The following is a 13,040-nucleotide window of genomic DNA, read 5'->3' as shown; positions in this document are numbered from 1 at the left end:
CTTATTCTAAAAAAGGTTTTGGGCAGGGGCACCTGGGTGGCTCAGTCGGTTGGGCGTCCGACTTCGGCTCAGGTCATGATCTCACAGTCTGTGAGTTCAAGCCCCACGTCGCGCTCTGTGCTGACAGCTCAGAGCCTGGAGCCTGCTTCAGATTCTGTGTCTCCCTCTCTCTCTGCTTCTCCCCTGCTCATGCTCTGTCTCAAAAATAAACAAAAACATTAAAAAAAAAAAAAAAAAAAAAAAGGTTTGGGCAGTGCATCTGGATGGCTCAGTCAGTTAAGCATCCGACTCTTGATTTCAACTCAGGTCATGATCTCAAGGTTCGTGAGTCTGAGCCCCAGGTCAGGTTCTGCACTGACAATATGGGGCCTGCTTGGAATTCTGTGTCCCTCTCTCTCTGCCTCTCTCTCAAAAATAAACAAACCTTTTTTTTTTAAATTAAAGGAATAAAAAAATAAAAAAGATTTTGGGGTACCTGACTGGCTTAGTTGGTAGAGCATGAGACTCCTGATCTCACGGTTGTGAGTTCGAACTTCACATTGGGTGTAGAGATCACTTACAATCTATAAGAAAAACTCAGGGTGCCTGGGCAGCTCAGTTGGTTAAGCGGCCGACTTCGGCTCAGGTCACGATCTCACGGTTTGTCAGTTCAAATCACATATCGGGCTAGCTGCTGTCAGTACAGAGCCCACTTGGGACTCTCTGTCCCCCAGTCTCTCTGCCCCTCCCCAGCTTGCTTGCTCTCTCTCTCAAAATAAATAAACTAATTTTATTTTATTTTATTTTTTAAATTTTTTTAACGTTTTTTATTTATTTTTGAGACAGAGAGAGACAGAGCATGAACAGGGCAGGGGCAGAGAGAGAGGGGGACACAGAACTGGAAGCAGGCTCCAGGCTCTGAGCCATCAGCCCAGAGCCCGATGCGGGGCTCGAACTCACGGACCCTGAGATCGTGACCTGAGCCGAAGTCGGATGCTCAACCGACTGAGCCACCCAGGCGCCCCAATAAATAAACTAATTTTAAAAAATGTTAAAAATAAAAAGAGTCAGAAGGTCTGGGGGTGCCTGGATGGCTCAGTCCTTAGAGCATGCAACACTTGACCTTGGATTGTAAGTTTGAATCCCACATGTAGAGTTTACTTAAAAAAAAAAAAAAAAGAAGTCTGAAGGTCTGGTTTGAATCTTGCTCCTACTTTTCCTGGCCATATAAATTAAAATCATTAGGCTCTCGACCTATCTCAAGGGTTGAATATGAGAATTATAGGAGATAAAACATAAAACGCATTTAATATGGAATTTGGAATCACATAAGAGTTTGATAAACATTGGCCATTTTTCTTTCTTTCTTTCTTTTTTTAAGTTATCTCTATGCCCAACATGGGGCTTAAACTCACAACTCTGAGATCAAGATCGATGCAGCCAGTAAATTACTTCACTCCTGTAATCAGGAAGAGCCTGAACAGGTTACTTATTTCTAACAATACCATGTATAGGGTGATACTGTAGAGTATCTTTACTCCTAAAAAAAATTACAAAGAGCCTGGAGGGGTCACTTATTTCTAACTAGGTCACGTTTTAGGGTGATACTCTACTGTATAATGGTACCCAGGAACACAGGACAGGGGCTCAAAAAGGTCTCAAGACCTTGAAGCGGTTCAGAGGCACAGGCCCTAGAGTCAAAGAAGACTGGGTTCACGGAGCTGTTTTCGTTTAAGAGCTTTGCGTCTTTGGACAATTTACACCGGCTATCTGTACCTCAGCTTTCGCATCTGTAAAATGAGAAACATCATAGTGGCTGCTTTATAGGACTGCTGGAAAGAGGGAGGTGCTGCATGCACAGTTCTCAGCAGGGCCCTGTTACATAGTAGGCAACAAACGTCTGCCACCCGACCCTACCATCATCGTCATCTTCGTTAGCCCTCTTGATTACCAAAGCTCTGACCCTGTGATGTGAGAGATGTTGCTGTTATGACCGATGACCAAGGCAAGCACCAAACCATATATAAATCAGAATATCTTCTATTTAGTCAATGAATCATCTCCTGATCCAAAATGCTAAAACAATCTCACATGATTATAATCAGATCTTTGCAGTCACAAGAAAGATCATCTCAGCAGCTAAGCTTCTTCATAGATTTCCACTTTAATTTTCCTTCAAAGTTCCAAAGCTCATTCAAATTTGGTAGATTAGTCTATTCTGTTCAAATTAGAAAATAAATTACACAGCATACGTTTCATTTCCTGGAATAATAATTTTATACAAATAAAATTAATGCACATTGTTTTAGACACGTTAGAAGTTGTGCTACCAATAACCGACAAGTCATATTAATTTTCCTTAAGTATTTTTACTTCACAATTCAGAGAGTATCACAACATTTTTATAGCTGAATTCATTTGTGTGTCACCTGATTCTTCAGTTGGTTAAGTGTCTGTCTCAAACTGTCTGTTGTCATTTGGTTACTTTTAAAAAACTCAGCCACTGCTGTGTTCAAAATTATTTTATAATCATCTTTGTTCACTTCTTGTAGGCAGGCAAGGTGTTGCAGACAGGCATCATAATTTCCAGCCTAAAACAAACCAACAAAAAAACACGCACACAGACAAAATTACCTATTACCTTTAAAACTAAGACATTCATTTCCAAATACGTTTCATTCGTCTCTATTTGGAAAACTCTTTAAAAAGACAGATCTAATTCCCCAAATATACTAAAGTCACTGAATGAAACAATATTCATGTCAATTAAGAAACTGGGATATGTCAATTATATCTCAATAAAGCTGGAAATTATAGATATTTATTTCTCAAGACTCACACTCTAACACCACTATGTGTATAAGACATACATAGACACGTAAGTGTATCATATACCTATGTACATGTATAAAACCACATCTCTCTCTCTCTCTCTCTCTCTCTCTCTCTCTCTCTCACACACACACACACACACACACACACACGTATATAGGTATATATTGCTAGCACGGTATAACAGCTGAGGCTAGCCCAAGAAAAGTAATATGATTTAATTTCTAATAAACATGCTCTGAATACCCAAGTATCAAATTCTTCTGCTTACATGTACGTAACCTAATAGTCAAATAAGGTTTTCTTTCATAGCGTTTTAACATCAGAAAAGTTAAAGTTTTGACTTTGACTGGGGTTCCATTTTAAAGAACATTTAAGAAAGAGAACTGAACAAAGAAGTGAACTGAAAAGACTGACCCATATAATTACAAATCTAAGTTTAAAAGACTGAAAAAAAAATAACACTGTAAGAGTCAACACGTTTATGAAACACAAAAACTTGGGAATGGCTCAAATTACTCCCATTCCTTTTACCATATTTAAACTCCCAGTTTTTAAAAAATTTAAATAAAACCTACTCTCTAAACTTAATTCTTGAGTTATTACAGAACAAAAGTTATAAACTTAAAAATTCATTGTGAAAAGATTCATATTCGACAGATCCTAAAAACGGAAATCGAGAGAAACCACTGCTTACTGTGAAGGCCTGGAAAGCACTGGTGGACAACTCCTTCTCTTGATCGGTGATCCCAGAGGACTGACTTGTCCCTTCATGTTTCTCTGCTCCCTGATCTGCAAGCACACAAGTTTTTCAGTTCTTTAGAAATAAAGTTGTACAGTGAGTGTGCCCCTGGTTTTCTTCCTGTCTTCTTCCTAATGAAGTTGCTATAGTTAGGGCGCTCTCAATTACCATGACTTATTAGTGTTATAAGGAGTTGGAAGTCACTCCTCCAGAAACTTAAAGAAACCTTTCCCTTAGCCATGGTCTGGCACAATGAAAACCCACCACCACGTATGGAAGAATCACAGCTCTGTCCATCAGGACTGAGAATGTTGCGTTCACTCAAAACATAGCAGATCTGCCCCCCAGCAATCTATACCAAAGTCCCACATATTCAAGAAACTATGCCAGGCTCTGGAGACACAAGAAGATTATAAATGCATACACAATACCTTCAAAAACGTTATAATCCAGCTGGAATATAATAACATTTAACAATTAGAAAACTACATTGCTAAGAACTCATAGTTAATTTCCAGGCCAAGAATGCTTTCATAGGCTTAGAAATCCAAAAGCCAACATTAACACATTTAAAAAGCTTCCTTGGGGGGGGTACTGCGTGGCTCAGTCAGTTAAGCGTCCGACTTCAGCTCAGGTCATGATCTCGTGGTCCATGAGTTTGAGCCCGGCATTGGGCTCTGTGCTGACCGCTCAGAGCCTGGAGCCTGCTTCAGATTCTGTGTCTCTGTCTCTCTCTGCCTCTTCCCTGGTTGTGCTGTCTCTCAAAAATAAATAAACATTAAAAAGAAATTTTTTCTTAAAGCTTCCTTAACATGGTTAAATATCTATGTACAATCTTTTTTCCCAGAAGTTTATTTTATTAAATTTTAATTTAATTAATTTATTTTTTAATGTTTATTTGGGGGAGGAGGAGCAAAGAGAGAGGAGCACAGAGGATCCGAAGTGGCTCTGCACGGACAGCAGCAAGCCGATGCAGGACTCGAACCCACGAACCATGAGATCCCGACCTGAGCAGAAGTTGGACACTCAACCAACTGAGCCACCCAGGCACCCCTAATTTTTGATAGAGAATGCAAGTGGGAAAGGAGGTCAGAGAGAAAGAGAGAATCCCAAGCAGGATCCACACTGAGCGCTGAGCCCAGCAGGGGGCTTGATCCCATGACCCTGGGATAATGACTTGAGTTGAAGTCAAGAGTTGGACGTTCAACCCACTGAACCACCCAGGTGCCCCAAGTATCCATATACATTCTAAGGTTAATGATTCCTGCCCCACAATTTTGTATTTTCAAAATTAATTTTTTATTTGAAAACAGAATTCCAAAATAAGCGTAAAAATCTCTGCTAAATCAAGTCTAAAACTACTCCAGTTCACTACTCTTAACTGCTCTGACAAATGCTTCAAAAAAATACTTTTTAACGAAAGCATCATCGATCCCAACTTTGCATGATGCAGTCACATGGTCTCAGCTCTTCTTGTTCACCAGGGATCTGTCTCAACTAAGTCTCATCTATATATTGTGGCAGATGATTCTGGGGAGAGGGACTGGCAGAAATCATGCTTTTCCTTAGGATTTGGGGCCTTGATGTCAGAGAAGTAACAAGAAGCTAAACCATGAAATCACACTCTGGAGACAACAGAGTTTCCTCTGTAAAGTTACATAGCAGTAGCCATAAAACATAAAACATAGCCATTCCACACTAAGAAACAAACCTGAGCTTTTGAAATTTTTTAAAGGAAAGAGGGGCGCCTGGGTGGCTCAGTCGGTTAAGCGGCCGACTTCGGCTCAGGTCGTGATCTCGCGGTCCGTGAGTTCGGCCCCGCATCGGGCTCTGTGCTGACTGCTCAGAGCCTGGGGCCTGTTTCAGATTCTGTGTCCCCCTCTCTCTGACCCTCCCCCATTCATGCTCTGTCTCTCTCTGTCTCAAAAATAAATAAACATTAAAAAAATTTTTTTTTTTTAAAATAAAGGAAAGAACTGGCAACAAAGTTATAAAAGTTAATAGGAATAAATACTTCCAGGTAACCACATCTACAGAGCCAAAAAAAAAAAAAAAAAAAAAAAAAAATCAGCATCTAGTACATCAAGGGAATATAAAGAATGTTAAATCCTTTAACTCCATGTTTGAACAGATTTCAAAATCTTTTAGCCCTTTTCACATTTATTCAATGCCATAATAATAATTAAGCACTGGGAATGGGAACGGCAGGAAAGGGAGGAAAGTGACAGTGCCAAAGCTACAGCAAACTGTAATGCTGATTATTTTAACTTCATTTAATCTCAAATCAATCACAACATTTCTTGCTTTGCCCTGAGGTACTGAACTCAAAATACAACTTGTACTTAATAAAGATCAGTCTTTAGGGGTGCCTGGGTGGCTCAGTCGGTTAAGCATCCGACTTCGGCTGTCACGATCTCACGGTCCATGGGTTCGAGCCCCGCATCGGGCTCTGTGGTGACAGCTCAGAGCCTGGAGCCTGCTTCAGATTCTGTGTCTCCCTCTCTGTCTGCCCCTTCCCTGCTTGTGCTCTGTCTCTCTGTCTCAAAAATAAACAAACATTAAAAAAAAAAAGATAGGGGCGCCTGGGTGGCTCAGTCGGTTAAGCGTCCGACTTCGGCTCAGGTCACGATCTCGCGGTATGTGAGTTCGAGCCCCGCGTCGGGCTCTGTGCTGACTGCTCAGAGCCTGGGGCCTGTTTCAGATTCTGTGTCTTCCTCTCTCTCTGACCCTCCCCCGTTCATGCTCTGTCTCTCTCTGTCTCAAAAATAAATAAACGCTAAAAAAAAAAAAATTAAAAAAAAAAAAAAAGATAAAGATCAGTCTTTAGAAACGGTCTTTTACTATTTGAAAATTTTCCCACTTAGAAAACTTTCTTTTGATTTAAAAAACTAACAAACAAACAAACAAACAAAAAACACCAGGGTACCTGGGTGCCTCAATCGGGTAAGTGTCTGACTTTGGCTCAGGTCATGACCTCACAGTTCCTGGGTTACACCACCGCCTTGGGCTCTGTGCTCAGAGTCTGGAGCCTCCTTCAGTTCTGTCTCCCTCTCTCTCTGCCCCTTCCCCACTCACACACACACTCTCTCTCAAAATAACATTAAAATTTTTTTTTAAAAAAAGGACATTCTCCTACATAACCTACTAAAATGGTTACACTAAGAAAAGTAACAATAAATCAATAATATCATCTAACAATTTCCCTGATTGTTCTAAGAAATATCTTATCACTGTATTTTTCCCTCCCAATCCGGGTGTCAATCAAGGCTCACATATTTCCCTTAAATAGCTTTTGTTTCTCCTACTCCAGAGTACTTCCTGACCTTCTGCTGCTCCTCAAGTCACCGCTTGTTTTAAAGTCTAAGCTGGGGCACCTGCGTGGCTCAGCTGCTTAAGCCTCCAGCTCTTGGTTTTGGCTCAGGCCATGATCTCATGGTTAGTAAGATGAAGCCAAGCTGACAGCACGGAGCCCGCGTGGGATTCTCTCTCTCCTTCTCTCTCTGCCCCTCCCCCTGCTCATGTGCTGTCTCAAAATAGAGAAAGAAAGAAAGAAACTTAAAAAAAAAAAAAATAAAGAGTCTAAGATAGTTACCTTGTAGAATGTTCCATATTCTGGGTTTATCTGATTGTTTCCTCATGCATTTAGTCTAACATTTATGGCAAGAATATTATATACGGGATAATAAATATCAGTCATTTTTAACATTAATTTTCTTAAGAGACAGACAATGGCAGGGGGCAAAGGGAGGTAGGTAGGGAGAATCTTAAGCAGGGCCCACACCCCAGAGCAGAGCCTGAGAGAATGGGGTGGGGGGTGGGGGGTGGGCAGAGGGAGGGAGGGAGAATCTTAAGCAGGGCCCACACCCCAGAGCAGAGCCTGAGAGAATGGGGTGGGGGGTGGGGGGTGGGCAGAGGGAGGGAGGGAGAATCTTAAGCAGGGCCCACACCCCAGAGCAGAGCCTGACGAGGGCTCCATCTCACAAGCATGAGATCACAACCTGAGCGGAAGTCAAGAGGCGGACACTTAAGCAACTGAGCCACCCACGTGCCCCAACATTTTAATTTTAAAAAATCTGCCTTTTGTTTTAAAAAGGTGACTTTTAGGTTTCAATCATCTCCCAAAGAATATTCTGGCTTTTTTAGTTTTACTCACCAACAAAAGCCCCACGCACCATTAACGGAATACCAACGGAAAGTAATAGGACCACTGCATAAATAGGACGCATGGGCTGCAAACGCAGGTACGTGAGGGTGATGCCATTGTTGATGACTCAGAATAAAAAATTCTTTAGACTATCAGAGTCTCACAATATTTGAATTTATTTACACAAGAGTTTTTTTCAGATAGAATTGTTGCTCCAGCCTGGAATCTAAAGACCTCCAAAGCTTGAACCGAGGTAAAAAACGGAGATAAGAAAGCCCCTTTCGGAGTTATTGGGAGGCTTCACCGAGAATATACGTGAAGCGGTGAGAATGTATCCGGCAGAGTAGGTCCCCCTATGTGGCATGGTGGTGCAGACTTGATTGTTCCAACACACAGATGGGACCCGGGAGCACGGGGAGGTAGAGCCAGTACCTGGAACTGAAGTAAGAAGACCAGAACTCTCGTGCCACTTCTGAAATTACACAGTTGATACACAAGTGGAACTGGGGCAAATATCGGTTTTCCTAGTTACTAAAGAGCATCTGTCTTAGATGGCTTTTAGGGTGACCTCCAACTCAGAAATTCAGTAACCCCAAACAAGCTTCTATAAAGCAGTGGATACGTTTGTTCACAAAGCAACACGATCCAACTCAAGTAGCAATGGAAGACAAATCTCCCAAGTGGGGAGGTAGGGCAGATCATCTTGTCCCCCAGATTTACTACTCAATCATTCCTACAAACACTACCCTCGCCATCACCGCAAGCTTCCCAGAAGACATTGTTCATTCCTTAACCTTGACCGTGAAGAAACGCACGACACTCGCCCGAGAGTCTTTTTTTTTTTTTTTTTAACTGTGACAGTATGGCTTGAATATAATAAATTCAGGCCATACATCCAATTAATAAATAGCTGAGAGACCATAAGGGTCAAGCATCATTCTAAGTGCAAGGGATCGACACATGAACCACACAGACAGGGCTCCCGCACTTGTGAAACTCAGAGGTTCCTTGCGGAGATAAGATGCAAATCCGGGATTCCGGGTGTGACTAACGCCATGGCAGTAACAAGGGCTGTGAGAGGGCACAGAGATGGCAAGTGAGGTCGGACCTGACTCAGAAGTCAGGTATGGGAAGTCCTGAGGAAACAGGGCTCCAAATGTAAACCGCGTGCGGCTTTGAAACAACCACCACTCCTTCCGGCCCCTGCTAAACCAAGTTCTAGCTTGAGATACTATCTGCGCCTCCATTCTATACCACCCGTGACATCTCCGTAATCGTAACAATAAAGCTAACACGCTCTGAGGGCTCACAAGGTGTTAGGCATGTAAGCACCTCAAATAGGGTAACTCATTTAATCTTCAAAGCAAGCTCTCAGGAGGGGCTTCTTTCTGGGTGTGTAAGGAGTCATTAAACTATGAACATTCATGATGTGGGCGTTTTTTTTTTTTAACATTCCAAACACAGTACAGAAATACAAGATGCTTCGTGAATTTGCGTGTCCTCCTGCACGGGGGTGGTGCTAATCTCTGCACTGTTCCTATATTAGTATATGTGCTGCCGAAGCAAACACAATGTGGGCATTTTTGAAACTATCTAAAAAACCTATATTCCAGGAGCGTTCCAAAGAACCAGTCCTGCACAGAGCTGACTCTGGGAGCCCTGGCCTGGTACATCCTGGCCGTCAGTAAAGATTCCCAACTGCCCTCTCTCAAGAGGGCAACACGGTGCAACGAAAACTGTACAAACCTTGGAATCAGTCACATCTTCGGTCGGCCTCCCCTTGGCCACCTAACTCTCTGCTTACAGATGCTAAGTAAGTTCTGGCTCTCTCCCCTTCCTTCTGGCAAAACAACCAACGATTCTGGCAGTTTCAAAAACAGATATATATATATATATATTCTGCGTTCTAAACATACAATTAACAGTGAAAACAGCTTTAGCATGACTTGATTATGGGACAGCCCTTAGATCACCGTCAAATCCCCAGTAGACTGCCCACTCTTGAGAATCGCCACTTAACATCAAGAACAAAACACAACCTGTGCTAAGTGAACTTATCGAAGACTTAGATCTGCCCTACAACAACAACAAAAAGTATTCTGGTATCTGGGTCTTTCAGAAGTGTTACTTCTGATACACATAGCAGACAAAGGGCGCCTGGCTTGCTCAGTAGGGACAGCACGCAGCTCTGGATCTCAGCGCCGTGAGTCTGGGCCCGACAACGGGTGTTGAGACTACTTACATGAAACGTAAAAAATTATATAAAATGAAACAGGAAAAAAAGTTAGTAGATAAATTAACATTTCACTTCTACTTCAGCATACAGATAAATAAGAATTGAGTCCTTATAGGGGGGAGGAAAGCTAACAGTTTATTGGAGAAAAGTTTAAAAGGACATCATTAAACAGTTTTTTCTTTAGAAAGCCAATAACAATGAGTTATTGTTAACCCAACTGTTTACACAATCCATCTGTTTTGCAAAATTTTCAGGTGCACAAGAACAGTAAGGAGCCATTACCTTTAACTGTGTAAAAATGGGACCCAGGATTTCAAAGCTCCAGAAAGAATGAGTTTAGATTAAAGCAGAACACTATACCGCATATGTATCTGTCATAAAATTTTAACAATGAATACAAAACTTTAAAAACGTTTAGGAAAACCAGAGTGTTTAATTTAAAACATTTATCTTCCCTCCCAAGGAAGTGCATTAAATTTAGACCAAACGTCAAAATTTCTTAGTTTGCCATTGAGTTCTCCCCGCAGCTTCTTCTAAAATGTATGCTCTCGGGACACCTGGGTGACTCAGTCAGCTAAGCGTCTGACACTGAGCTCAGGGGACAGCTGAGACGGAGCCCCGCGCCGGGCTCTATGCTGGCAGCGCTAAGCCTCCTTGGGATTCTCTCTCTCCCGCTCTCTCTGCCCCTCCGCCGCTCACACATGCACGTCTTCTCTCTCAAAATAAATAAATGAACTTTAAGAAATAAAAAAATCATAAAAAATAAGCTACACCGTCTCTAGGTTACTTTTTTAGTTTTTTTTAAGTTTATTCATTCATTCTGAGAGAGACTGAGAGAGCACACAAGCTGGAGAAGGGTAGAGGGAGAGAATTCCAAGCAGGCTTGGTCCTCCACACTGAGCCGGTCGAGGGGCTCGATCCCACGAACCCTGAGATCACGAACTGAGCCGAAATCAAGAGTCAGATGCTTAACCGACTGAGCCACCCAGGCATCCCTCTAGGTTACATTCTTTGACAGGCCCAACTGTCAAAAAGTGATTTATGAATACTGCAAAGCAAGGGGAAATACCCAACAAGTCACCAACGCACTGAAGAGTTTAGGCTTCTACTCTGCATCATTACCCTCTAGGAACTATAAAAGTCTCCTATAATCTTCCTGAGAAAGAGAAGCCAGCTTTAAGATAAATAAACTAGACTCTAAGGCTTACAAGAGAGTCTGAAATTCCCATTTCTACAGACGTTTTGGAGAACAGAGCTCAAGAAATAGCCTTTTACCAGTTAACCATTATTTTATCTGCATTTTAACTTCAAGATATAACTGTGAAACAAAAACACTCCAATGGGATTACTATTTTTGTTTTCCTTGTTATTTTTCTCTACTTTTCAAGTTTCCTATAAGGCATGGGTGTTATTTTTGTAGTCAGGTTTTTAAAAGCTAAATTATTTATTTGTGACTGCGGAGTTCTTACCAGAAAGAGTCTGCACATAATTCCACAATATGTCTTTATTTGTCCAAAAGTAGTCTCCGTTGCCGATTGTAAGAGAAAATGGCCCTTCATCCTTAAACCTGACTTTCCTTCTACTCTGGCCTAACGAACATGGCTGAGCTTCTAGGCGTACAGGGCTCTTAGGCACACAAACCCGGACACCCTTTAAGCCAACAGGCTTCATTTTGAACCAAACAATTGCCTTTAGGTCTGAACTAAGTCGAAAAGAAACACACTGCTTTTTCAAAACTGAAAAGTCAGTTAACTGAACACACAGATACATTCCAATACAGAATGTTAACTCCAATCTGACTGCAAGAGGTTCTTCCACACAAGCTACCTTTTCAAAATATAGCTCAATGATTTTCAAGAAAGGACATTTTTTCCTAAGGAAAAAATAATGTTAAGGCCTAAGGAAACCCACTGGTACACTCAGAAAATAGTGCTGATTCCTTTGTGAAGGCAAGTTTTAAAAAAGAAGGACGCCATCCGAAAGAAAAATAATTCACGTCTGCCAAGGTCACCATAAAGTTCACACACCCTATGTGGTTTCCTATCACTTGGACAAGCGTCTCTGATTTATCAAAACCCTATATATAACAGCTGATTAGTATACAGCTCAGAGAAACACTATGTGACCAGCACTGCCTCAGACTTGAGCACTCTGTCCAGCACTTCAGAAATAAAGGAAGAGAATATCAATGATCAGTAACAACATGCTTTGGGGAAGACAGACAAAGCAGATCTCTACCACTGCTGAGTATCTTGGTTTTTATTTTTAATGTTTTTTAATGTTTATTATTTATTTTTTTAACGTGTATTTATTTTTGAGACAGACAGAGACAGAGCATGAATGGGGGAGGGTCAGAGAGAGAGGGAGACACAGAATCCGAAACAGGCTCCAGGCTCTGAGCTGCCAGCACAGAGCCCGACGCGGGGCGTGAACTCACGAACCGCGAGATCATGACCTGAGCCGAAGTCGGACGCTCAACCGACTGAGCCACCCAGGCGCCCCAAGATTTATTTTTTAAGTAATCTCTGCACCCAACCTGGGACTCGAACTCACAACCCCAAGATCAAGAGCTGCATACTCCACTGAATGAGCCAGCCAGATGCCCCTGCTGAGGAGTATGTTTTTATTTTCGTATCTGAGACTAGTATTTATTTATTTGCTTGGTTTTTTTTTTTTTAATCTTCATTTATTTTTGAGAGAGAGACAGAGTATGAGTAGGGGAGGGGCAGAGAGAGAAAGAGGGAGACACGGACTCGGAAACAGGCTCCAGGTTCTGAGCTGTCAGCACAGAGCCTGACGTGGGGATCGAACTCACAAACCAGAGATCCTGACCTGAGCCGAACTCAGACGCTCAACCACTGAGCCACCCAGGTACCCCTTTATTTGCTTGTTTTTGAGAGTAGTTTTTATATACAGAAAAGAGACCATTTTTTAAATATTAATACTTGATTTATTAACGTTACAGATTCAGAAAGTGTAGATTTTCCTCAAACTTTTATATTCAACTTAGACTTTTCTCTCTCTTAAGTTTTTTTTTTTTATAATATTTTAAAGTTTATTTATTTTGAAAGAGAGCGAAAGCGCGTGCGCAAGCAGGGGAGGGGCAC

The 13,040-nt window shown here is 41.7% G+C and overlaps 1 protein-coding gene and 2 non-coding genes across 9 annotated transcripts in view; 1 reads left to right on the top strand and 2 right to left on the bottom strand.

The window, feature by feature from the left end:
- Positions 1-13,040, bottom strand: part of CNOT10 (CCR4-NOT transcription complex subunit 10) — a 71,223-nt gene that overhangs the window by 50,597 nt on the left and 7,586 nt on the right. For 3 of the 7 annotated variants that reach the window (XM_042903825.1, XM_042903823.1, XM_042903824.1), the window contains 2 exons: positions 3,509-3,603; positions 2,409-2,570 (listed from right to left, as the gene is read on the bottom strand). In XM_042903825.1, coding sequence (XP_042759759.1) covers positions 2,409-2,570; positions 3,509-3,603 — 257 coding nt within the window. Of the gene's footprint in view, positions 1-2,408; positions 2,571-3,508; positions 3,604-11,402; positions 11,668-13,040 lie in introns of those variants that run through there. The other 4 variants (XM_042903818.1, XM_042903822.1, XM_042903819.1 and 1 more) reach the window with 3 other exon arrangements.
- TRNAR-CCU lies at positions 474-546 on the top strand. The gene has a single exon. It is a non-coding gene; the product is annotated as a tRNA-Arg (tRNA).
- On the bottom strand, positions 9,165-9,267 carry LOC122199017. The gene has a single exon (XR_006193294.1). It is a non-coding gene; the product is annotated as a U6 spliceosomal RNA (small nuclear RNA).

The sequence above is a fragment of the Panthera leo genome, chromosome C2 (genome assembly GCF_018350215.1).
Source record: "Panthera leo isolate Ple1 chromosome C2, P.leo_Ple1_pat1.1, whole genome shotgun sequence".
Classification (NCBI taxonomy): Eukaryota; Metazoa; Chordata; class Mammalia; order Carnivora; family Felidae; genus Panthera; species Panthera leo.
This window is presented reverse-complemented; position numbering and strand designations above follow the sequence as displayed.